Source organism: Ornithorhynchus anatinus, chromosome 3 (genome assembly GCF_004115215.2).
Source record: "Ornithorhynchus anatinus isolate Pmale09 chromosome 3, mOrnAna1.pri.v4, whole genome shotgun sequence".
Classification (NCBI taxonomy): domain Eukaryota; kingdom Metazoa; phylum Chordata; class Mammalia; order Monotremata; family Ornithorhynchidae; genus Ornithorhynchus; species Ornithorhynchus anatinus.
The window spans coordinates 95016245-95042028 of NC_041730.1; the positions used below are offsets into that span (position 1 = coordinate 95016245).

The 25784-nt window shown below is 42.1% G+C and overlaps 1 protein-coding gene across 1 annotated transcript in view; it reads left to right on the forward strand.

The window, feature by feature from the left end:
- PARG (poly(ADP-ribose) glycohydrolase) overlaps positions 1-25784 on the forward strand; it is a 123410-nt gene that overhangs the window by 43410 nt on the left and 54216 nt on the right. The window contains exons 9-11 of the mRNA XM_029059808.2: positions 1195-1287; positions 5209-5366; positions 22958-23037. Of these exons, the coding sequence (XP_028915641.2) occupies positions 1195-1287; positions 5209-5366; positions 22958-23037 (331 nt within the window). The remainder of the gene's footprint in view (positions 1-1194; positions 1288-5208; positions 5367-22957; positions 23038-25784) is intronic.

Consider the following 25784-nt stretch of genomic DNA (forward strand, 5'->3'; position numbering starts at 1 on the left):
TCGTATGTTCGGTCTGATTCACTCTCACAATATAGCTCGAAGTTTCTTGCTTCAGGCTAGCACCTTGTGTTACCTCATCCTCTAATTCAGTCTTTCAGGGCTCTTCATCCATTTCTCGGAGACCCCCAGTTTGTAATGATAGTCATTTTGGAAATGTTTAGCAAAGCTTTGCTGTTTACTTCAGTGGAAGCGATCATTTTGCTCAAGTGAAATCTTCTGGCTGGAGCCTCTTCCCTTTCCTGCTATTCACGCAACCCTTTTCATATGTCTGACCCCCCTTTTTTTTTATTATTACTGGAGTGCGTACCTTGATAGAGTCCCAGAGTGATTTATTTGCACTAGCAGCTAATGTTTTAGGATTAGGTAGGGGTTGAGGAATGCTACTGTTCTACCAGAAGGCTGAAGATTTTGGTTGATATGCTTCAAAGATATTATGCAGTCTGCCTCCCGTTTGAGGAGCATATGCTGGCTTTGGTTTTGCGTTAGGAACAAAGTGTATCATGCAGTCGTTTAATATTTTCCAAGCAGCATTAAACAAAGAGCTGAAGTGTTGACAGTTCTGAAAAAGTCCAGCGCCATAACGTGTCACTAGATAAGTGAAACTATAGTTTGTGGCAGTCAGCAAAGCATGGCAGCCGCTAATGTTCTGTCAGTTTTAAGAGACAGGGAGAGGTACCCGAAGGAGAAAAATGTTGAAGAAGCTGACAGCCTGCTAGACACTTAAGGTCAAATGTCTTTGGGTTAAATATATTTGAATATATTTAATAAATGCATTAGTTTCAGGTGCCTAAAGAATACTCTTAAAGGCCAAAAAGTGCATGCCTCTTAAGTTACAGGAAAGTTGAGTGACAACGAGAATATACCATCTCTCCCCATTCTCCTCAAGAGAGGTGTCCTTCTAAATACTCTTACAGTTCGTGTTGGCTTTGTAGCTTTAAAGCCCCTTGCTGCAATGGAAGGCCACTTAAATGCTTAGGGACCTAATGCTATGGATTTGGCTGGATTGCAAGTTGAGGACACAAACCCCAGAAACATAAGGGTTCTGAATAAGGAGCTGAAGCAGCATCAGACTAAGGTGGGGGTCCTGAGCTAACGCTTGGAGAGCGGTCCAGGCAGAGCTGTAGCAGTCTACTCAAAGGCCATTTTGTTTATTCATTGTTAAACCCCCTCTAAGAGAGTCTCTTTGATCTGCAGGTACTTGAAGAAGCCGAAGCACAGCATTTATACCAATCCATCTTGCCCGATATGGTGAAGCTGGCACTTTGTCTGCCAAATATTTGTACCCAGGTGAGTAACTAGCATAAGGGATTGTGTCTCCTGACTCTGTTGCATTGTAATCGCCCAAGCGAGTAGAACAGTGCTCTTCACACTGTAAGCGCTCCATAAATACCAATGATTGATTGACTGATCAAATCCAGCATCACTCCCAGACAGGATCATTTCTCAAAAAGTATATCTAAAGGCTGAGGTCAAAGTAGCGGCTACAGGAAGTGCTTCTTCCTAGAAAGTGTGGTGCTTCTGTCATACTCATTGACGACTTAGAAAATAGGGAAACTAACACATTCAATAGTATTTATTGAGCGCTTACTATGTGCAGAGCACTGTACTAAGCGCTTGGGATGAACAAGTCGGCAGCACATGCTTCAGCATCAGCATGAAATGGCATATAAAATGTCCAGTTCAATTTCTGACTCTAAGTTTCAGCTATGAAGACTGCTTGTTCTTAGGAACAATGCATTAACTATTTTATTTTTGAAATAGCCTTGATTTGGGTTGGGTTGAATATTTTTAAGGATCTAAGCCATTTTGCCTTCAAAAGAGTTTAAAACTATTTTACAAATCACAGTGGATTGCCTAATATGCTGACTCTACTACTAAAAGAATAAGTAAATACTTAGTTTGAATCCTTACATTGTGCTACTGATTTATCTTAATGTTTTAAATTGTATGCCTCTCAGCGTGGCTCATTGGAAAGAGCCAAGGCTGGGGAGTCAGAGGTCATGGGTTCAAATCCCAGCTCTACCGCTTGTCAGCTGTGTGACTTTGGGCAAGTCACTTAACTTCTCTGGGCCTCAGTTACCTCCTCTGTAAAATGGGCATTAAGACTGTGAGCCCCACGTGGGACAACCTGATCACCTTGTATCCTCCCCAACACTTAAAACAGTGCTTTGCACATAGCGCTTAAATGCCATCATCATCATCTTCATTCTACTTCTTCAGTACACTTTTATAAAATAAGCTTTTAGATTGGATCAGGAGAAATATTTTGTAATTTGCTCTGCTTGATTTCAGGGGAAAGAGTTCTTGTTTCATAAATTCCTCTTCCCTACTCCTCCATCAAGCTATGTTACAACTCACCTTTGTTTAAAAGACTCAATCAGACATATTTGAGTGCTTACTGGGTGCAAAACACTGTACTATGCACTTGGGAGAGTGTGATAAAAGAGTTCATGGACATGTTCCCTGCCCACAAGGAGCTTACTTAAGCAAAGGAGATTTTGGAGATTCCTATGCTCTTGTCATTTTGAGCTCCATGATTGGCCGTTAGTTTGAATTGACCTAGAAATTATCATTTAAAAATGCATCCATCTGATTTCCTATGCTAAGACTTACATAAGAAAACTCCCAAATAATGGGAATATTTTCCCAACTGTTTACATCTCTTAGGAGAAATTGTGTTTTGAAAACCTTTTGGACAGTTATAATGTATTTCCAAGTTGTTAGAATGTGCATAGCCTCCCGAGCGGTTTAATGGAGTGCATCGGTGTCAATTAAGCTGAAGCCCAGTAGAAAGCCGTGGAGGTGCCCCATTTGGAATCAGCATTTTGACATTTCTGGATATCTTTGCTGTACTTAAAGCATTTATCAGGTAGACCCCAGCTGCCCTGGGAGAGAGGAAATTAACAACTGTGTTTTACATATTAGCAAGCTTGACTCCGGGGCAAGTGTTGGTCACCAAGCAAGTCCTAGTAAATAGGCTGGAACCCAGTTCTGCCTCCTGCTCCTGGATTCAGGCAATTAGACTTTGCTACTTCATTCTTTTGCCAAAGGAATTATTAACTTGGAAAATACTCAAGTAAAGTCCTACTGTACATTTATTTTCATCTTAATTTATAGAATCTGGTGTCATAGATTCAAACCTCATATCTAGAAATGATACCAGATTGAAAGCTCTTGTAAATGTTTAATGATTTTTAAAAAGAATTGTAGGGGGGAATCACCACCAGAAATGCTGTGGGCTGAATTCAGATTTCAGAAGATTTACAAATAAATTCCAAATAATGAGAAAGTAGTAGAGCTAGTCCTTTCTAAAGGCTTGAGGTTCGGGTTGACAGCCCTCTTGCTGGAATTTTAATTAATGCTAGCCGTTCCCTGAAAATGTTTAATTTATGTCTGTCAAAGTGACTCACAATTGGAGTAATGACTGTTAGAAAATTTCCAAACAAGCATAGGGAGTTCGGGAACTTCCACATTGAGATAATAAAGGTTTTTGGCCCAATACAAAAACTCACTTGAATATTTACTTTTAAAAACATAATTAGCTACTGGATGCCAAGTAAGTCTTTCTTTCTAAAACCTAATATATTTGTGAATTATCAAGAGGATGAAATAATGGAGAGTGAAGGCCACCTGGGAGCCTAAATGCAAATATCAGTTGCGTATACTCAGATCAGAGAGTTGTAAACACTGAACGAATTCACCTCTCTCCAAAGCCTTGTAGGAAGCTCTCAACCCCAAACTGGTGGCCCTGTTACTTCTAACTAAACTTAGAATTAGTTTGCTAATAGATTAACGAGGGAAAATTGAGTAGCGAAATGAAGATCAATAGGAACATTTCCTTCTGATTAAAAACGATTGGTGATTGTCAGGAGCCTAATGGAGAAGTTATAAATGCCTGATTAAAATGTTGTCTTTAAACCATTGCTTTGCTTCCCTTTGCTTTGCCAGTGGAAATGTAAAGCCCCTTAAATGACCCTTTCTTGTCCTAGCATGCTTTCTAAAAATGTGGTAAATAGCTCTTATTTTGAAAAATGGTGTAAACATTTTATTTGCTACATCATTTCATCCTTCCAATTTTCCTTCTCTTGCCCTTTTCCCCCCAGCATTAGTTTTGGTTCATTGATCTCATACTTTGGACTAAGATCCCTAGAGGAAACTTCACATAGTGGTTGCTAAATCTCTTTCATGGATAAACTCTGCAGTTTGTTCTCATAGCTTATATCCTGGATCTGTATGAAAGGTAGAGTGGTATATATGCAAACAAATATTTATTTACATTGATTACATTTTATTGCAACAACATCCCATGCCGATTAATCTCCCAGATGGACCAGTGTAACCTTAAAAACTGAGCCTGAAACGTCTTTTAAATTAATAAACACTTACAGTAAATTAAAATCGCTTTCAAATCCTGAGACACTTTGCCTGCTTAGACATGCTTAAATTCTGCTAAAATGGTGGATTCCATTGGATGCCCAAACTGCAGAAAAAGAGAATTTTATAATCTTTGGTTCCCAGAAATGAAAAATTGGGACTATTACCGGGAGAGCCGCCACTAATCATAGTTGTCGTAAAGCTGAGAGTCTTGTAGAGTTACTGTAATGGTGGCTATCGTGTCTGCTCTTTGCATGTCTTCACTAAAATAGTACCGGGAAATCTTTCAATGGTCCGAGATACTGACGAGAGGTGAGGATCAGAGGAAGAGCTAAAATGACTTTATGGTTGAGAGACCTTCTCAGGAATCATGACTATCCATCATCATTTCATTTTACAGTTCTTAATAGGAAAATTGCTGTAGTCATCCATTTTCTTTAGCATGAGTGAGGCATGAAAGTATACAGCTGCTAACCTCAAGCTTGCTTTTTTTCTGTGTTGTTTATGGCTTTAATTTTTTTAAGGTTACAACACAGTAGTACCTGAAGAACCTCAGTGTTTTAGAAGATTTGTTTTTCACCATTAGGCAATACCTGGTGTTCTCCTTTCTGTTATTATTATTGATTAGAAATCTGCAATTTATCAAGGACATTTTCCCAATCAACCTGGATGAGCAGCTTTTGACTCTAATGATGCTGCTGATTTAAGAACCCACTAGCAGCCTTAAATTACTGTTGCCCTAATTTAGCAAATGTAATTTGGTGCTCCTGTTTCTGAAATTGCTAAACTAATTAGTGCTTTCCTTTTCTGTGTGTTTTTTGTTTCTTCTGCCAGCCAATACCTCTACTGAAACAGAAGATGAATCACTCCATCACAATGTCACAAGAGCAGATCGCCAGTCTTCTGGCCAATGCTTTCTTCTGCACATTCCCACGACGCAATGCTAAGATGAAGTCCGAGTATTCTAGTTACCCAGATATCAATTTCAACAGGTATGTTACCTGAGTCAGGGGGTCCAGGTTTGGGCTTTAGGGAATTCAGCGACTTAGTGGATAAAAGGGGGAAGTGGGTGAGAACATTGTACTATGTTTGGAGAGCAAAACCAGGATGATTGGGTTAATGTAATTCCAAAAGATTATGAAAGGCAGGGCTGAACTGGCCATCGCTTGGTAGCATTGTAGAAGTTTAGATGAAAATGTAGGCCCTCTAGGTAAATTGAGATGGTGCAATTGCTATGGCTTCTTTCCGGTCAATGAATGGTATTGATTGAGTACCTACTGAAAATCAGCACTGAACTAAGCACTCGGGGGAGTACAGTACAAAAGAGTTGGTAGATGCTATCCTTGCCCCTAAAGGGTTAACCATCTAATAATCTACCATTTAGACAGACAAATAAATTATACTTAGAAGCAATAGGATATGTTTAAGGATACGTACGTAAGCATGCTGGGGGTGGGTAAGTAAGGTGAATGTCAAAGTGTTAGGGGATGTGGACGCAAGACCATAGGGAACACAAAAGGGAGCGATAGGGTGGAGGGATGAGATGTTTGTCAGGGAAGGCTTCCTGGAGGAGAAAGGATTTTAGTCGGGCTTTGAAGATGGGGAGAGTGCTGATTTGTCAAATATGAAGGGGAAAGGAGTTCCAGTCAGGAGGGGGTTTGGGAAGAGAGATGAGATCAAGGCGCAGTAAGTAGGTAGGTGGAGGAGTGAAGCCGGGTGTGGGCTGGGTTGTAATGGGAGAAGGGGGGAAAGTAGGTTTTTTTAGGATTGAGGGGACATGGACCGAATGTTCTTGTTCTATTTTGAAGAATAATCCAGGCAACAGAGTGAAGGATGGAAAGTAGAGTGGAAAGGCTGGAAGCCAAGAGGTCAGCAAGGAGGCTGATGCAGTGGTCCAGGTTGGATATGGCAAGTGTTTGAACCAGTGTGGTGGCTGTTTGGATGGAGAGGAAAGGGGAAGGGGCAGATTCTAGAGATGTTTTGAAGGTAGAACTGACAGGATTTGATAAACTGAATATATGGGTTGATTGGGGGAGCTAATTTGAGGATAATGCCAAGATTGTGGGGTTGTGGGAGGACGGAGGTGTCATCAGCAGTGTTGAGAAAGTCGGGAGGGGTCGGGGTTTGGGTGAGAAGATAAGGAGTTTTGTTTTGGATGTACTGTCTACTGGAAGTTCAGCCATGAGAATTTCAAGATGACCAACGAGAATATTTGAAACGATTAAAGACACAAGATCTTTGGCAAACTGCAATAGGCTCTTCTAAAACTTTAGGCAGCCACCAGTTTCCCAGTATATATTTTAATTTTTCTGCTTTATCCCGGTATCTTTCTTAATAATAATAATACTGATGGTATTTGTTAAACATTTACTATGTGCCAAGCACTGTTCTAAGCACTGGGGGGGGGATACAAGGTTATCAGGTTGTCCCTTGTGGGGCTCACAAATCTTAATCCCCATTTTACAGATGAGGTATCTGAGGCCAAGAGAAGTTAAGTGACTTGCCCAAAGTCACGCAGCTGACCAGTGGCTGAGTAGGCATTAGAACCCACGACCTCTGACTCCCAAGCCCATGCTCTTTCCACTAAGCCGCATTGCTTCTCTGCTTTGCTGCTTTTACTGTTCAGGTACCTCACCGAGAGGCAGAGAGATTTTCCAGGTTGTCACCACAAACACTTCTTAAGAAACCGTCTTTTCCATAGGAGAACTATAATTCTTTGGCTTAAAAATAGGAGTAGACGTTTAAGGTCTCATTTATGTATCAGTTTCCTCATAGTGCCCGAATTAGCTCAGCTTTCTCTTCTGACTAGAAAATGAAAAGACAAACAGTTGTTCTGGTAGAAATCCTTCTGCTTCAGATTGTTCAGTTTGGGGGTTTTCTTATGGTATTTGTTAAGGCCTTACTCTGTGCCAGGCACTGTACTAAGTGCTGGGGTAGATACAAGATGATTGATTATGTATCAAGTTGGACAGTCCTTGTCCTGTATGGGGCTTACAGTCTTACTCTCCATTTTACAGATGAGGTAACTGAGTCACAAAGAAGTACAGTGACTTGCACAGTGTCACACAGCAGACAAGAGGCAGAGTCGGGATGAGAACCCAGGTTCTTTTGACTCCCAGGATCGAGCGCTGTCTAACAGGTCACACTGCTTACTTCCCTGTGGCCAAAACTCCTGGAATTCAAAACACACAGCTTACTTGTTTCCCATTTCATTCTCGTTCCTAGAATCCCAGAAGATGTACATACGTTTGCCTGGCAGTCCTGAGGGTGACTTGTGAGGAAAGTAGTAAATACCCCCACATTCACTTGGAGAAATTTGAGGTGCACGTGTGTAATTAAGCTTCCTGAATCCCCTACAGATGCAGAGGGGACAGAAGTTACTGGGCAAATATGTCTAGAAGTTGATAACTCCATCAGTTTTTGAGAAGGATAATTAGCATGTATCACAAGAATGAATTTTGTTCTGCAGATCACCATTCACTCTAAGTGCTTTCATTCTGCCTGAACTATTAGGTTAGACTTAACTCCTCCTTCTTCCCCTCATTTAAAAACATTTTAAATCTACTGTCAGAAACTACCCAAGAGGAGAAAAAAGAAGGCAGTTGGAAATAAAATTAAATGGCACATTCAGTATGTACATATTTAATAGAAAATAGTCTGTGTTTTTCTACTGTGATTTGACAAGGCTATCAATCTGTTTTATCAAAGCAAAGACTTTGTTCAAAAGGTTGAGAACATATCATTTATTTTATTTCCCTTCTAACCTCCCAAGTGTACTGCTGCTTGGAACTGTGCTTATGACAGCAAGCATCTTGAGTGCTCTAGCAGTTCATGGTCATTGATAGTGTAAAATGGGTAAAATGTCATCTTCTGCTCTCTTCCCTTGCTTACCACTACCAGGGAGCGGCTTCTTCATTTGGGTAATATTTTCATTTTCTAGAACTCTGCAAATCTTCCCAATTTTAGTTAATCTCAATGGCAAACACCTATTATAGCTTAGTGCTTAATAAATTAAACTCTAGCAGCTGTTTGCTTAATGCCTATCATTTCCCAATTCCCTGAGGTCAGTTCTTTGAGGAGCGTCTTGTTGAAGTCATTAATAATGCATTCTTGTAACATATAGAAGTACAAGTCAGGATAAGATCAGCTGCAGTGGAAAGAATCCTCTTTTTTAAGTTTAATCTTTCTGTGCACAGTGCAACAGACAGACCACATCTCTTCTTACATTTAAACCCCTCCTAAAAGCTCCCCTCCTCTCACAAGTTTCCCCCAATTAATTTCCAAGCACCTGAGTCATATCACCCCCACAGCTAACTTTACCTCTTCCTTAGCATTCATGTGTGTGTGTATGTACGTGTTTATGTATATGTTCACTCAATTCATTGCCCACCCTAGTTGTAACTATCTGTATATTTGTCTCTCCTTTTAGAGTGTAGGTTCCACATAGGCAGGAGCATGTCACTTCATTATTCTCCACTTCCCAAGTGCCTAGTGGCCAAATGTCCACTCACTAAATGATCTTACAACTGGTAAGCCACTGCCTGGAATCATATATGTTAAGCCCATGAGTATTAGGAGTATCAAGACAGAGCACTGCTGGTGGGATGACTATTTTTTTTAATAGGAAAGTTTTCGGAGGACTTTTTGTAAAGGACAGTACTATATTCAAGGTTGATTAGGTAGGAAAGAGAGATGAAGAATTCAGCTGCAGGGGTTGAGTGTTCATTTTGATATTAATTGCCCTGAGAGATGGGGTTTCTTGACAGAGGGGACAAACATATCTACCTTTGTTCGTAGAAATAATCGAGTCAAATAAGGAAGATTCCCACTGAATTTATTTAATCACAGAAAACTCCTTAACCATAGTCCCTGCTTATTTTAGTTCGGGCTGTCAAACTAAGATAGAAGTTTCAGAACAAAAGAGTTCTATTTCCTAGCAGAAGCAGTTGTGTAAAATGCCAGCACTGTTGTTAGGAAGATTTATTTGAACAGTAATATTGAACAATTTTTCCTTACCATAGGAATTGGAAACCAGTCTAAGACATATGCTTCTCTCGGAGGATTTTTTTTTTAATAGGAGAGGAAATGGGCATATTCCACATCTAGGTGGAGAAGTGGAAATCTGATTTTGCAGTAATGCAATTGCCTCTTGCCATAAACAACATCAGTTATAGTGATAATGACTGTTCTCCATGCATGATTGCTCTGTGTGTTTAAAGTAATCCATTTAGGACATTAGGGATGAATGTTCGGTTCTGTTCAAGGTGCTGCCATTTACCCCCACAAATGGTCAAATTCAAGCAAAAAAATCTCTGCCTCGGCTAACGGGTGAGGCAGACCAACAAGAAGTCGGTCAAGGATTCCTCGTACGCAGGTAATGGAGATGCAGTTTGACAGCAGAGAACTTCTAGACTTATGTAAACAAGCACAGACAATATAGGGACAGCATTTTAGTCATGGCTCAGATGTTTGTTCCTCATTAACAGATGGAATTTCTTCTCACTCTGGTTCCTTTCTATGCTCACTTTTGCTGGAATGGACACCCCTGAGTCACAGTGTTTCTTTTTAGGGGTCAGGCGATAGTATGATCAATAAATCGTATTTACTGAGCTCTTACTGTACACAGAGTGCTGCACTAAGCACTTGGGAGAGTACAACAGAGTCGGTGGACACATTCTCTAACCACAGTGAGCTTACAGTCCAGATGGGGATACAGATGTTAATATAATTCCATAAATTATAGCTGTGTACATAAGTGCTGTGGGACTGAGCAGGTGGGAATAAAGGATGCAAATCCAAGGACATTAAAGAAGGGAGTTGGAGAAGAAGAAATGAGGACTTAATCAGGAAAGGCCTTTTAGAGGGGGTGTGTTTTTAATAAGGTTTTAAAAGTGGAGAGAGTAATTGTGTCAGATATGAAGAGGGAGGGCATTCCAGGTCAGCTGCAGGGCGTGGGCGAGAGGTTGGCGGCGAGATAGATGAGATCAACGTGGGACTTTGTCTTCGAAGCACACTCTTTGATTAAAGGTTTATTCTATTTTATCCCTAGAATGGTTTAATTATATCTCCTTTGTAAAATGAAAGAATTGCCCATAAGGTTAAGTAGAAGGTTAAGGGGTTCATGTATATACCATTTTAAGAAATGGTGCTTCATGACGGTGCTTTGAGCTTCCCCATTCTCCTTAAATAATTGCATTTCCATTTGCTTTAACTGATTTGCTGATAACCCATTAGAGCTGGCTGACTCAGAGTTGCTGCCTCCAGTGGTTTCTCTAGAGTACTGATGCACTTCGGTGTGTTCCATGAAGCCTGGTGATCCAAATGATAAATCTGATGATGTCATGATCCATTATAGATAATATGAGGAGATTGGGTCTATGGCACAGGCTTCTCCTAGGAAGTCTTTGCCAGCTATTTATTTGATGTATTTCCCTGTTAGATTTCTTGATAGCCTCTTGCTTTCAAAGGGCTCGAAGTACTGCACCTCAAACATAGAACCCCAAGCATGTTGGGGCTTACTCTGAAATGGAAAAGGGTGGGGAGCTCTTGACCTCCCCTCCCTCTTCCCTTTGTCTTCTCCCCAAAGTCAGAAGAGGAGATGGCAGGTACCAGCCAAATTCAGTCCTTAGCACAAGAGGTGTATGTCCAAGACCCTAAAGGATATTGCAACCTCCCGGGATGTCCTCGATTGTTTTGGCAAGTGTGTGGGTCTTCAGTTTTTTAGTCAGAGTTCCCGCCAAATAGCTGAGCCAGTAGGGTTGGCCAGACAAGAGGTGAAGTAACCCTATGGATAGCTTTTTGGCCCTGCTCCTGCTTCAAAACAGTCAGAAGTGGTATTTAGTAGTGGCAGAGTTGACTGGCAGTGTGCCTCCCCCCCTCCCCCCCACACTCCAGTAAGAAGTGGAACCAACACCCTGCTTTTTCCCTGGCGGGGGTTCTTTAGGTGGCCTCACTGCCTGCCTGGAATAGGAGGAGCTTTCACTTAGGCCCCAGTTTCTTCCAGTGGGTAAATCTCCCAGTGAGAGTTAACAAGTAAGTATGCACTCCCTTTTTATCTGTTCACCTCTCTCTGCCCCACCCTCATTTGCGTATCTCCAACTCCATTTTAAATCCTTCCTCTTTAGAAGACATTCAGAGTACCGGGACTGGAAGGATGCAAGGATATTCAGGTGCTGGGAACCAGTATTTGTAGCTGACCATTCGAGACATTTATGGCTTAGGGAGTCCTGGGAAAGGACTCCCTCAACCCTCCTACAGTAACTAGTTACTGGTCTCTTGCCAACTTACTCTCGTACCTCAGTCTCATCTATCTTGCCACTGACCTCTCACCCACGTCTTGTCTCTAGCCTGAAATGCCCTCCCTCTTCATATCTGACAATTACCTTCCCCACCTTCAAAGCCTTATTGAAGGACACATCTCCAAGAGGCCTTCCCTAAGTCCTCATTTCCTCTTCCCCTTCTCCCTTCTGCATGTCCCTGATTTGCTCCCTTTACTCACTTCTCCCTCAATCCCACAGCACTTATGTACATACCTGTAATTTTTTTTTTATATTAATGTCGCTCTCCCCATCTAGACTGTAAGCTCTTTGTGACCAGGGAATGTGTCTACCAACTATCTACCCCATTGCTTAGAACAGTGCTTGGCACTTAGTAAGCGCTTAACAAATACCACAACTATGTTCTTATATTGTACTCTCCCAAGCGCTTAGTACAGTGCTCTTCACACAGCACTCAATAAATATGATGGGTAGGAGGCCACCCCAGTGTGGGTCACTTCCCTTCCTACTCTTATCTGCAGTATGTTTTATTACCGTATTTACATTTCGACTCCAGATTATTAAAGGAAATGGAGGCTACTGTTTATGGTGTAGATTTCATATTTTTAATTGGACATTCCAATTATACCATTGCAATTTGTCCAAGACTGTTAAGTTAAATGACTGTCTTGATGGCAACTGAGCATGTACCATTTTCCTTATTAGTGGGAATGTGAAAGAAAAAACTGCAAGTACTTTCAGTAAATGGATGGTGGTTTTGGCTAGTTTAGTCCATGGTCTGGTTCCAGCAGAAATATATCTGCTAATGAACCTTAACTGTTTCCTTTGCATCTGTATCCCAGTTATGCCTCTTTGGAAAAGAGCGACTTTAAGTATTTAGGAGAAACTAGATTAATACTGTCCATGGGTCACTGTCACCATCTGGGTTGCTGTTGTGAATCTGGAAAGGTTCTTAAAAATTTATAACCATGTGTAAATGTAGATTGTCCTGCTCAAATTTTTGTAAATCTTCAGTAGCAAACAAGATGGGCGAAATGTAGGCTGATTTTGGAAAGGTAGCCTGCCATTAAGATTGCTCTGAGCATAATTACCTGAAAAGGTCAAATAAACACATTAGCTAAGAAAAATTTATTGAGCAAATTCAGGCAATTGTGCTGAACCAGCAGATGTAAACCCAACCATCCTTCCTGAATTAAGAGATGGATTTTTAAAGACTCTATTGATGATTCTTAAATCTGTCCTTTCTGAGTGATGCCACATAAAAACTACTAAACTGCATTTTTCCAAGAGATAAGTAATTCTGGGGTTACGGAAATACTTCCTTAATCACAATCGTTCTTTTTACATAATTATATGGAAATTAATATTTTTCCATGGTCCAGAGTAAGTTTTCTTCCCATAGGATGAGAAGTTTCTGAAAGGAATAAAAGCTCTGAAATGTCTTGTGAAAATAAAAGAGTGAAAGTTCCCATTCATGAGAAGGGAGAAGCAGCGTGGCTCGGTGGAAAGAGCACAGGCTTTGAAGTCAGAGGTCATGGGTTCGAATCCCGGCTCTGCCACTTGTCAGCTGTGTGACTGTGGGCAAGTCACTTCACTTCTCTGGGTCTCAGTTACCTCATCTGTAAAATGGGGATTAAGACTGTGAGTCCCACGTGGGACAACCTGATTCCCCTGTGTCTACCCCAGTGCTTAGAACAGTGCTCTGCACATAGTAAGCGCTTAACAAATACCAACGTTATGAGAAATACGTGGTCTCGATACCCCAGTGCCCAGTGAAGTGTCATTTGCCTAGTGAGACTTTGGTGTGAACGAAGTGTTCATTATTGCTTCATTCAATCATATTTGAGTGCTTACTGTGTGCAAAGCACTGTACTAAGCACTTGGGAGAGTACAATACAACAGTAAACAATGACAATACCTCCCCACAATGAGCTCACATGGGAAAGCCTGAATAATAATTGTGGTATTTGTTACGTGCTTACTTATGTGCCAAGGACTGTACTAAGTTCTGAGTTAGATACAAGATATTCAGTTCCGTCCTGGGGCTCACATTCTAAGTAGGAAGGAGAACAGGTTTTGAATCCCCATTTTACAGGTGAGGGAACTGAGGCATAGAGAAGTTAAGTGACTTGCCCAAGGTCATCAAGCAGCACGTGGCAGAACTGGGATTCGAATCCAGGTCCTCCGGCCCTCAGGCCCGTGCTCTTTACACTAGCCTACTCTGTGGGTGTTAGAGCAGCTGAGTGATCTTGAGTGTTTATTTTTTAAGAAAAAAGTCTACGAAAGTGGATCCTTTTCTTCCTTTGAACTCAGACTTCATCTCAACATCCCCAAGGTCTACTGTTCAGTATGCCCCTCTCACAGGTTGATATTTTCCACTCATTTTTTGGCATAGTTTTAGAATTAAGCAGAAAGTGGCAGTGGAGCTTGCTAATGCTTTTTGTGGGTGTGATTTTAGGGGGCCAGTATGGATTTTTCCTTTAGAATTTATTGGGGAAGGAGGAACTAATTGAGTCAGATCAGAACGGCAAAGAGAATGTGGTTGGAGAATGACGTCAATATGGTGAATGTCTTTTTATTTATTATAGTGCTCTTACAGTCCTGCTTAGTTATGTTAAATAACCCTGACCTTCTCCTCTGCCTGCCTTTCAATGTCTCAGAATGTTTAAACGTCCATATAAAGACCTCTGATTTGATTAGCATCGATGTTACTGCGATTGCTTGGAAACTAGAAGGTCATAGATAAATTGCGGATTGCCTGAGTGGTCAGCCCTGCGGCTCATACATCTGCTTCTGCCTCGATTGAAGTACTGGGGTTCAGCGGGGGAGGGGGTGGCTGCAGGAAAGGAGGAGGAGGAAGAAGGGGAGACAGCTTGACAGGATCATGTCGCCCAAAACAGAGAGTGACTTGCCGGCTGAAAACTTGAATTACAAGTCATTTTGCCAACTGCTTCCATTTAAAAGGGACATAGTCATGCTGTGGATTTGATTTACAGAATACTGTAATGGAATGAATCCTTAAATTTTGAATGTGAATTTTTGGCCTATGTCCTTCTCTCAATAACTCTGTTATCCAAAATTTCTCTCCATATGAGGAAAACAGCCAGTTAATAAGCATCCTGCCCTTACTCAACCTGTTCTTTTAAAAATAGCTGTTGATTAGCTCAAGCTTTTGTTTAGCAGAGTGAAACTAGCCTTTTTCTTCTTGTTCACAACACTAATCTTAGAAATTCTTCAAATCAGTGGTAACATTTTTTCCTCTGATGCCCCAAAATGTGTGCCCACCATATGCTTCATAAAATAGTCCCAGAAATCATCTGCACCACTAAAAAGTACACTATCTTTAGCTGTACACTGAGTTCCCCTTTAGACCTTGAGTTCCTTTTGACCAGGAAACGTATACCAACTCTGATACCTTGCTCTCTCCCAAGCAATTAGTACAGTGCTCTGCACATAGTGAGTGCTCAATAAATACAATTGATTGAATTAGGGAGAGTTATTCAGTATGTCTAGGACAGAACTACTCGTCTTTCACCCTAAACCCGTTTCTTCATCTAACTCTTCCGTCAAAGCGGATAACATCCTCCCTGTTCCAGAAGTCTGCAACCTCGATATCATCCTTAACTCCTTGCTGTATTTTGGCTCCAACATTCAATCTGCTGCCCAGACCTGCCGCCTTTTTCTTCACATCTCCCAGATCCATCCTTCCTGCTCCCCCCAAACAACTGTCACCCTGGCACAAGACCTAGTCATAGTCATCTAGGATAGACCATTGTAACTATCTCCTCGCTTGTCTCTGTCTCCTGCCTCTCCTAACTCCACTCACTTAGACCCACTGCTGCAAGAATCATCTTCTTGAAACATCACTTGGCGTAACTCTGCACTCTCAGAACCTTCTGCTGGTTTCCCATGTTCCTCTACATCAAGTAAAAATTTACAGCTGGCTTTGAGGTTCTTCAGCACTTCTTCCCACTCTCCCTATCTGCTCTTTTCACTTGCCACTCCCCATTTTGCTTTCCAGCCTTTTAACGATACCTCGTTCTCAATTCTCTGGCCTTCATCCTCTTGCACACAAGATTTCCCCTGTCATGGGACTCCTTCCCTCTCCAAATTTCATAAACCACAATGCTCCCCCTATTCAAAGCCCTCCTAAAATCTCAGTTTATTCAATTGTATCCTCAGTTATTTTATTTACTCTTTGTAAATTATGTTTCTGTCTTCCCCACTAGAGTGTAAGCTTCTTGTGGCCAGGAAATATGTTGCTTGTTTTGTACTTCCCAAGCACTTAGTACAGCCTATGGCTGCCAGTGTGTGCTCAGTAAATGCAATTTCAGTGCTACGAAAGCATACTTTAGTAGTCTAGGTTCTTGGCCTAGATTCTTCCCCTGCTCCATTAGGAGAGGGGAAAAGCTATTGCTTATTAGTCATTGCTTTGGTCGTGTTTGGTTTATTTAGATAAACAAAGGGTGCAGTTTTGTGTTTTGTTGGTTTTTTTTTTTGGTTCGTTTTTTTTCCCCCCCTCCAGAAAGACAAGAACTGGTTTGAGGAGTAGATTGGGTTTCTCTGGTAGCAGAGGTTTTTAAAGCAATCTCCTTTTCACTCCTCATGGAATGGGGCATTTCACTGACCCACCAGGGAAAGGAAAACAGATTAGGCTATGTTTGCAATTAGGCTTACGGAAACTAATAAACAAAATAAATTGAGAGACTATCTAATTTGTGCCCATAAGCACTGGGCCTGCATAGTAAACAATGGGCATAATTTGTAAAGGGCGAATATAACTGCCCAATAATCTTCCCGAAGACCTATGGTATTAAGCCTACAGTCTGGGAAGCTCCTGAGGTAATTAATTTGTCAGCCTGGATACAGAAAAGACGTAAGCCGAGCTTCCTCCTGAAATTACTTTGAAATTCATTTTCACAAATAGGTAACTGAGATTAGAGTATGGTAAATAGGGGAACTCTATTTTTTTTCTTCTTTTTTTTTTTTTGATACGCTGGTACCATCAACAGCTGTTTTCTCCTATTTTACTACATCACAATCACATGGAAGAAGGGGAGATTTTTCTCAGGTGGGTTGTCACTCAGACAAGTTTATCATCATGGGAAGTGAGGAGGCTGCCTTTTCAATCTGGACTGATTATCTTACTTCTGAGTGGCAGACCTCAAAAAGGACTCTGGAATAGGTCTCAAGACATTCATTCAGCAAATCCCTGTCTGCTTTGTACCGAGTGTTCAATTAAACTGGCAAGCTGCTGCTACTTTATTTTGCGTATCAGTTTGATTTAAACAAAAACTGGTATTTGTGCTCAATTTTGTGTGACAGATTGAGAGAAAAGCTAGTCTTAACCCCAGGTCTCAACTATCCTCTCCTTTCAGCTGTTGGCCCAATATATTTGCTTTTAGCCAGGCAGCGTTAAACATTTGGTGAGGCATATTCATTCTTTTAGGCTGTTAGATTACCACTTTGACGTGCTGTAAAAATAAAACTTAAATCGTGAAGAATTTTAAAAAGACAACAATCTGAAAATACCTGGTATATGACATCCTCTTTAGAGCCGTGTCTCTTAAGAAACTGCTGGCATTGTACACTAAATCCCGGATCACTGAGACCAGAGCAAGAGAGCCACATTCATTTTGATGGCTGAATAGGATTTCCAAGTGGAATTAGCTTGTTAAGGATGAATTCTTTCTCTTTGTGGAGTTGCGTCAACCTGCTTTTCTAACCATGAAAAATGTAACCCATTTCAACATTAGAAAGCAGACTTCACCTAAAGGCTTTCCGGTTTTATAGCCAGGTCACAAAACAGATGAATAACGCCATGTCATATTCTATTCCCTACCAACCCCTCTATACTTCAGAAATGATTTTCAAAGGGTGATCTTAAACCCTAAGGGCTTTTTCTTTATCAGACATCTTCCAGTGAAACGGTTTCTCGGGCACATTGTTTCTAAAGCTCTTTCCTCCAGACAAATTGCATTATCTGTTACCAATAACAATGCCATGTCATTTCGAAGGAAACCAAATTAAGTGGTACAAATCCAGGTTTCTGGAAGTTAGATGACACAGTATAAGGATTGCTTTGGTTACCATACAAAGACCACGTTCGCTAAATGATCACAAATAATGCACATCAGTTCCGTTGCTAAGTAGCTTTTTATGAGCTCTATTTTAGGGATGACCCTCAGAATTATTTTAAAAGAAATTTTTGTTGTATTTTAAAATCTCCAGGATTGGGCTAGTTGGATCCCAGGCTCTCTCACTTGCCTTGAAGAATCCAGTATTTTTTTACCTAAATAATATAGAGAAGTAAAGAAAAAAGATCATTTGCTTCCAAACAGTAAATTTCAAGAGGCCCATTTTAACGGGAATTAAATATTTTAATTTCATACTATCAGTTGAGAAAATTCTGCTCGGTGTTGTTTGATATTGGTGGATCAATCAATCAGTCATATTTATTGAGCTCCTACTGTGTGCAGAGCGTTTTACTGAGTGCTCGGGAGGGTACGGGATAACAGATCCTTGGTAGAGGCGTGGGGTCAATTGGGTGGAATGAGGATTCAGATATGTGATGGTGGCAAATATTTGACTCTGTTGTCGTTGACCTTATTGAGAGTGATTTGGTCATTTAGGACCCAAACCAGGTTTCCAGTGATAAATGCGGTAAAGAAAATGTCTCAGTTGTCCACCAGATGACAGTAAGATAAGCATATGATTGTGAAAACATTTTGGAATCAGGAAGCACTCTGAGCTGAGAGTTATTTGAAGAAGGCCATGGTTTGGTATCCTCCTGCACTTGGCAAATCCTACAGACAGTGAAGGCTTTCTCTTGGGCAGACTTCATTCAGGCATATTTATTGAGCGCTTACTGTGTGCAGAGTACTGTACTAAGTGCTTGGAAAGTACAATAAATACAGCAATATAGAGACAATGCCAGCCCACATCAGGCTTACAGTCTGATCCAGGCACCTAGTCCAGCACACCACACCAAATGGAAGCTCAGTAATGTTACCGCACCCCCGTCACACTATCCAGTAGTGAATAAGCATGAGAAGCAGCGTATCCTAGTGATTAAAACCTGGGCCTGGTAGTCAGAGGACCCGGTTTCTAATCCCGGCGTGACGTAGTGGATAGAGCAGAAGGTCATGAGTTCTAATCCCGGCTCCACCACTTGTCTGCCGGGTGGCCTTGGACAAGTCACTTCACGTCTCTGGGTCTCAGTTACCCCATCTGTTAAATGAGGATCAAGACAGTGAGCCTCAAGAGGGACAGGGTCTGTGTCGACCCGATTTGCTTGTATCCACCCCAGTGCTTTGTACAGCGCTTGGCACATAGTAAGCGCTTAACAAATACCACAGTTATTCCCTCTAGACTTTGAGTTCACTGTGGACAGGGATTGTCTCCCTTTATTGCTTTATTGGTCTTTCCCAAGCGCTTAGTGCAATGCTCTGTACATAGTAAGCGCTCAGTAAATACAATTGAATGAGACTTGTCTGCTTCAGGAAGTCATCTGAAAATGGGGATTAAAACTCTGAGCCCCATGTGGGTCAGGGACTATGTCCAACCTCATTAACTTAGTACAGCACTTAGTTCAATGCTTGGAATGGAGTAAGTGCTGAACAAATGCTAATTCTGTTGTGTTGTACTCTGCCAAGCACTTAGTCCAGTGCTCTGTACATAGTAAGCGCTCAGTAAATACAGTCGACTGATTTAAATATTAAAAAAAGGTAGATGGGAAGAAAGCCGAATTAAATAGGCTAATATGTCTTTTGGGAGACTAATAGGACAATGTGTCAGCACAACTGGCATCAAGTTGGAATCAAGATCAGACCAAACGGAAGATTTCTCAAGCAGTAATGGTGTGCAACCTTCTAAATGACAGCAGGACCCCGATCAACCTCAGACCCCACATCTGAGTCTTAGGGTGAAGGAATCACAAGCAGTGAGGATCTGGCCACTTTCAACCCACCAGGATCAACTGTGTCTCCCCCTCTAGACTGTAAGCTTATTGTGGGCAAGGAAGATGTCTACCAACTCCGTTATATTGCATTCTCCCCAAGCCCTTAGTGTATTCGTTCATTCAATCAATTATATTTACTGAGCGCTTAGTGTGTGCAGAACACTGTACTGAGCATTTGGAAAGCACAATACAGCAATAAAAAGAGACAATGCCTGCCCACAATGGGCTCACAGATATCAATACAGGTAAACAAACATCAGTATAAAGAAAATTATAGATATATATATATATATATATACACATAAGTTCTGTGGAGTGGGGAGATGGGGGAAGAGAAAAAGGTGTGAGGGTGATGCAGAAGGGAGTGGGAGCTGAGAAAAAGTGGGGCTTAGTCAGGAAAGGCCTCTTGTAGGATGTGCACCTTCAGTAGGACTCTGAAGCAGGGGAGAGTGAATGTCTGGCAGAGTATATAGCTCTGCACACATTCAGTGCTCAGTATTCATTCATTCATTCAATAGTATTTATTGAGCGCTTACTATGTGCAGAGCACTGTACTAAGCGCTTGGGATGAACAAGTCGGCAACAGATAGAGACAGTCCCTGCCGTTTGACGGGCTTACGGTCTAATCGGGGGAGACGGACAGACAAGAACAATGGCACTAAACAGCGTCAAGGGGAAGAACATCTCGTAAAAACAATGGCAACTAAATAGAATCAAGGCGATGTACAATTCATTAACAAAATAAATAGGGTAACGAAAATATATACAGTTGAGCGGACGAGTACAGTGCTGTGGGGATGGGAAGGGAGAGGTGGAGGAGCAGAGGGAAAAGGGGAAAATGAGGCTTTAGCTGCGGAGAGGTAAAGGGGGGATGGCAGAGGGAGTAGAGGGGGAAGAGGAGCTCAGTCTGGGAAGGCCTCTTGGAGGAGGTGATTTTTAAGTAAGGTTTTGAAGAGGGAAAGAGAATCAGTTTGGCGGAGGTGAGGAGGGAGGGCGTTCCAGGACCGCGGGAGGACGTGACCCAGAGGTCGACGGCGGGATAGGCGAGACCGAGGGACGGCGAGGAGGTGGGTGGCAGAGGAGCGGAGCGTGCGGGGTGGGCAGTAGAAAGAGAGAAGGGAGGAGAGGTAGGAAGGGGCAAGGTGATGGAGAGCCTCGAAGCCTAGAGTGAGGAGTTTTTGTTTGGAGCGGAGGTCGATAGGCAACCACTGGAGTTGTTTAAGAAGGGGAGTGACATGCCCAGATCGTTTCTGCAGGAAGATGAGCCGGGCAGCGGAGTGAAGAATAGACCGGAGCGGGGCGAGAGAGGAGGAAGGGAGGTCAGAGAGAAGGCTGACACAGTAGTCTAGCCAGGATATAACGAGAGCCCGTAATAGTAAAGTAGCCGTTTGGGTGGAGAGGAAAGGGCGGATCTTGGCGATATTGTAGAGGTGAAACCGGCAGGTCTCGGTAACGGATAGGATGTGTGGGGTGAACGAGAGGGACGAGTCAAGGATGACACCGAGATTGCGGGCCTGCGGGACGGGAAGGATGGTCGTGCCATCCACGGTGATGGAGAAGTCTGGGAGCGGACCGGGCTTGGGAGGGAAGATGAGGAGCTCAGTCTCGCTCATGTTGAGTTTTAGGTGGCGGGCCGACATCCAGGTGGAGACGTCCCGGAGGCAGGAGGAGATGCGAGCCTGAAGGGAGGGGGAGAGGACAGGGGCGGAGATGTAGATCTGCGTGTCATCTGCGTAGAGATGGTAGTCAAAGCCGTGAGAGCAGATGAGTTCACCGAGGGAGTGAGTGTAAATGGAGAACAGAAGAGGGCCAAGAACTGACCCTTGAGGAACTCCAACGGTTAAAGGATGGGAGGGGGAGGAGGCTCCAGCGTAGGAGACCGAGAATGATCGGCCAGAGAGGTAAGAGGAGAACCGGGAGAGGACAGAGTCCGTGAAGCCAAGGTGAGATAAGGTATGGAGGAGGAGGGGATGGTCGACAGTGTCAAAGGCAGCAGAGAGGTCAAGGAGGATCAGAATGGAGTAGGAGCCATTGGATTTGGCAAGAAGGAGGTCTTGGGTGACCTTAGAGAGAGCAGTCTCGGTAGAGTGGAGGGGACGGAAGCCAGATTGGAGGGGGTCTAGGAGAGAATGGGAGTTAAGGAATTCTAGGCATCGATTGTAGACGACTCGTTCTAAGATTTTGGAAAGGAAGGGTAGTAGGGAGATAGGACGATAACTGGAGGGGGAAGTGGGGTCAAGAGCGGGTTTTTTTAGGATGGGGGAGACGTGGGCATGTTTGAAGGCAGAGGGGAAGGAGCCCTTGGAGATTGAGTGGTTAAAAATAGGAAGCAGTATGGAAGGAAGCAGGAAAGCAGGAAGGAAATAGGAAGCAGTAGGAAGCAGCATGGCTTAGTGGAAAGAGCACTGGCTTGGGTGTCAGAGGGCATGGGTTCTAATCCTGGCTCCACCACTCGTCTGCTGTGTGACCTTGGGCAAGTCACTTAACTCCTGTGCCTCAGTCACCTCATCTGTAAAATGGGGATTAAAACACTGAGCCCCACATGGGACAACCTGATTATCTTGTATCTCTCCCAGAGCTTAGAACAGTGCTCGGTACATAGTAAGCGCTTAACAAATACCATCATTATCATTAATAAATATGTTTGATTTGTTGATTGATGGATTGGCTTTCTTGGTTGAGACACGTGAAGAGAACTGTCAACGGTAGTTTACCCAAGCGGCTGCTTTAAGGTGAGCTGAAATGGGCGAAACAAGACAGTGTAGGGAAGAAACATTTTAACATCGTAAGCAGTAATAGTTATTGAACCCTTATTGTAGTGAGCACTTGCTGTGTGCAGAGCATTGATTCACCTAATGAATCAGAACCTCAAAAGGAATGACATATATGGAATTTGGGGAGGCAGTAGCAGAAAGCAAACCAGTCTAGGTTTTAGCAATCAGAAATGTAGTGATTGATCAGAAGCTTTGAGAAGATTGTGACAGAGAGGGAGAAACGAATGCAGCATTAGCCACCGAGGAGAGGAAATTCAACAGCTCAGCAAGAGATGGCCGTCACATCCAGGTTTTAGCAAGCACAGTTGTACACTCGGATAAAAATCTCAACTGTGGTTAGCGTAAGCTTCAAAATTAAAGGCATATACACATAAAGCTATTAGAAATGTCAGCATTTCAACAATAGTCATGACATGTTTGAATACGAACTACCGCAGAAAATCTATATCTACCTGTGTGAATGTGTTTATATGAAATGTACTCTAGAAGGGTTTACTTCATGACACTGAATAAGTGTGACATTATCTTTCCCTGACATGTTTAACTCAGGCGATTTTTTTTTATTCTTGCAGACTTTTTGAGGGCCGTTCAACAAGGAAACCTGAGAAACTTAAAACTCTCTTCTGCTACTTTCGAAGAGTCACTGAAAAAAGTAAAACCCTTTTATTCATATTGTACCTTTCAGAATTGTGGGGATATGGAACTAGGTATAGAGAGAATTGTGAGGGGACTTTATTAATATTTTTTAAAATGCCCCCACTAGTTATAATATGGCACCAAAGGAATTCAGATCATATATACACTCTGTCAGAAGTAAAGTGAAATTCTTTTCTGTTATCTTCTGAGGTGTGAAGCATAGTGGAAAGACCATAGCCCTTGGAGTCAAAGGACCTGAGTTCTCATCCCGGTCTCACCATGTACCTGTTGGGTGACCGGACAAGTCATTTAACCTCAGTTCCCTCCTCAGCAAAGTGGAGTTCAATACCTGTTCTCCCTCCAGTTAGACTTTGAGTCCCACATAGGACCTGATTATCTTGTATCTACCCCAGCGCTTAATTGAGTGGTTGGCACAATAGTAAGTGCTTAAAAGATTCCACAATCATTGTTAGTATTTTACTGTTTATGCTCTGCCTGAGGTAAGGCCTTGTGTATAAGCAAGCACAGAGGTCATAGGCTTTGGAAAAGTAAGATATTCACAGGATTTATATAGCCAAGCACTGTAATATATATGCTATGTCACTGTGAGTTTTCATGTCTTTTATTTTGTGTGTTTTGTTTTTCTTGAAATCTCAAGTAAGACTACTTTTCTCAGTCTGTTTCTCAGGGAAATTGCACATTAAAAACAAGGCAAATCCAAGTTAGGATTTAAGTACATGCAATAGTAAAGTGTGTGTCTTAACAGCTGGCTTAGTGGCAAGAGCCCGGTCTTGGGAGTCAGAGGTCTTGGGTTCTAATTCCAGCTCGGCCACTTGTCAGCTGTGTGATTTTGGGCAAGTCACTTAACTTCTCTGGGCCTCACTTACCTTATCTTTAAAATGGGGATTAAGACCATGAGCCCCATGTGGGACAACCTGATTACCTTGTATCTATCTCAGAGCTTAGAACAGTGCTTGGCACATAGTAAGCGCTTAACAAATACCATCATCATCACAATGAGAGCAGAATTAATTAAATTTAGATAATCAAGGAATTGAGCTTTTCAGATCCTTCTTGGTTTGAGACAAAGTGGAATTTTTTATGGGTAAAAGTTGTAAGTTTAAAATACTCTGGGAACAAAGCCTCTTTTCCCAAGCTGAAGCTTGAGGGAAGTTTCAGAGTGACTCCCACCCGCTTATGGTTTTTTGGTTTTTCTTGACTAGGTGTTATTAGACAAAAGATTTCATCCTCAGAAACTGGTGGAAATTAGATATGGCCTCGTATCATGAACATTTAACTGCATTTAAAATGTAAACTAAAGATTTCTATGAAAGTATAGATGAAATTTTGAGAATTAAAAAAAATCATGATTTGGAAGGAAAATTTAGAAATCTTAAAGGAAGAATTAAGGTGGAGGAGTAAGAGAAGCAGTTTTGTGTACTGATGAGAACAACTGGATTAAAATTCTTAATCCTATTCCTTGCTCCCTCTTTACCAACTAGCAATATAGTTTCTACACAGGAAAATGAAAACTTTTGATCTTGTTTCTCCCTACATTGAAAGATAAGTACATTTTAGAACAGTAACAATAATAATAATGATGGCATTTGTTAAGCGCTTACTCTGTGCAAAGCACTGTTCTAAGCGCTGAGGAGGATACAGGGTGATCAGGTTGTCCTACGTGGGGCTCACAGTCTTAATATCCATTTAACAGATGGGGTGACTGAGGCACAGAGAAGTTAAGTGACTTGCCCAAAGTCACACAGCTGACGGGGTGGAGCCGGAATTTGAACCCATGACCTCTGACTCCCAAGCCATTGCTCTTTTCACTGAGCCACGCTGCTTTTCTGCAGCGGTTCACAGTAGGTTCACAGAGACAAAGATGTGGGAACCTGAAATGGAGAGAGATGGTTGCTGTATGTTATCTCTGCCTTTGTAATCCCATAGAGCTGCATTTCTATCTCATTAAATGAGAAAATTAAAGAGAATTGAATTCTTTCTTTGCATCCCTGACTCTCCTACTGTGCTTTCCCTTCCACTCTACTTCACATCGTTTTCCTTCTCCCTCTTCTTCAAACTCCCCCCCCCCCCCCCATGCGTATGTGCACACAAACCCCACCCCCATGACGCTTCTACTGTGGTATGTAGGATTGCAGGGTAAATGCCAGTATATTTCTGCCTCTTTTCCCCTGTTTTTGAGTGTGGCACCCAGAGTAAGCTTGGCCGCAGTGGGAAAAATACCTATTTCCGGCACCCTGGCATCTCACCCATTTCACCTTCCACACCAAATCTTTTATGTGAGCAACCCTGTGTGAGTTATCATTAAGGGGCCCTTAGACCTAAATAATTGCCCACTTCTGGTCAGAGTCCTCTGGATTTACTGCCAGAGCTGTGTTTGACTCTGCTAATGTAGAATCGCAAAAAAAAACCCAAAACGTACCTGTTGTATGTTTGCTACTTGTAGCTGTTCAGGAGGAATGAATCAAAGCATCCTTTCCTCTGCAATATATCCAAGGATTCAGTGTAGATTCTTTAAAGTTTTCAGTCTTACGTAAAAGAGAGCTGGCAGTAATGAAATTTCCTAACACATTTTCATGTGTTTAAACATATGACCTCAGTCAGTTGTTAAGGGGCCAAAAAAGGTAATAATCATGATGGTATTTAAGTGCTTACTATGTGCAAAGCACTGTTATAAGAGCTGGGAAGGATACAAGGTGATCAGGTTGTCCCAAGTGAGGCTCACAGTCTTCATCCCCATTTTAC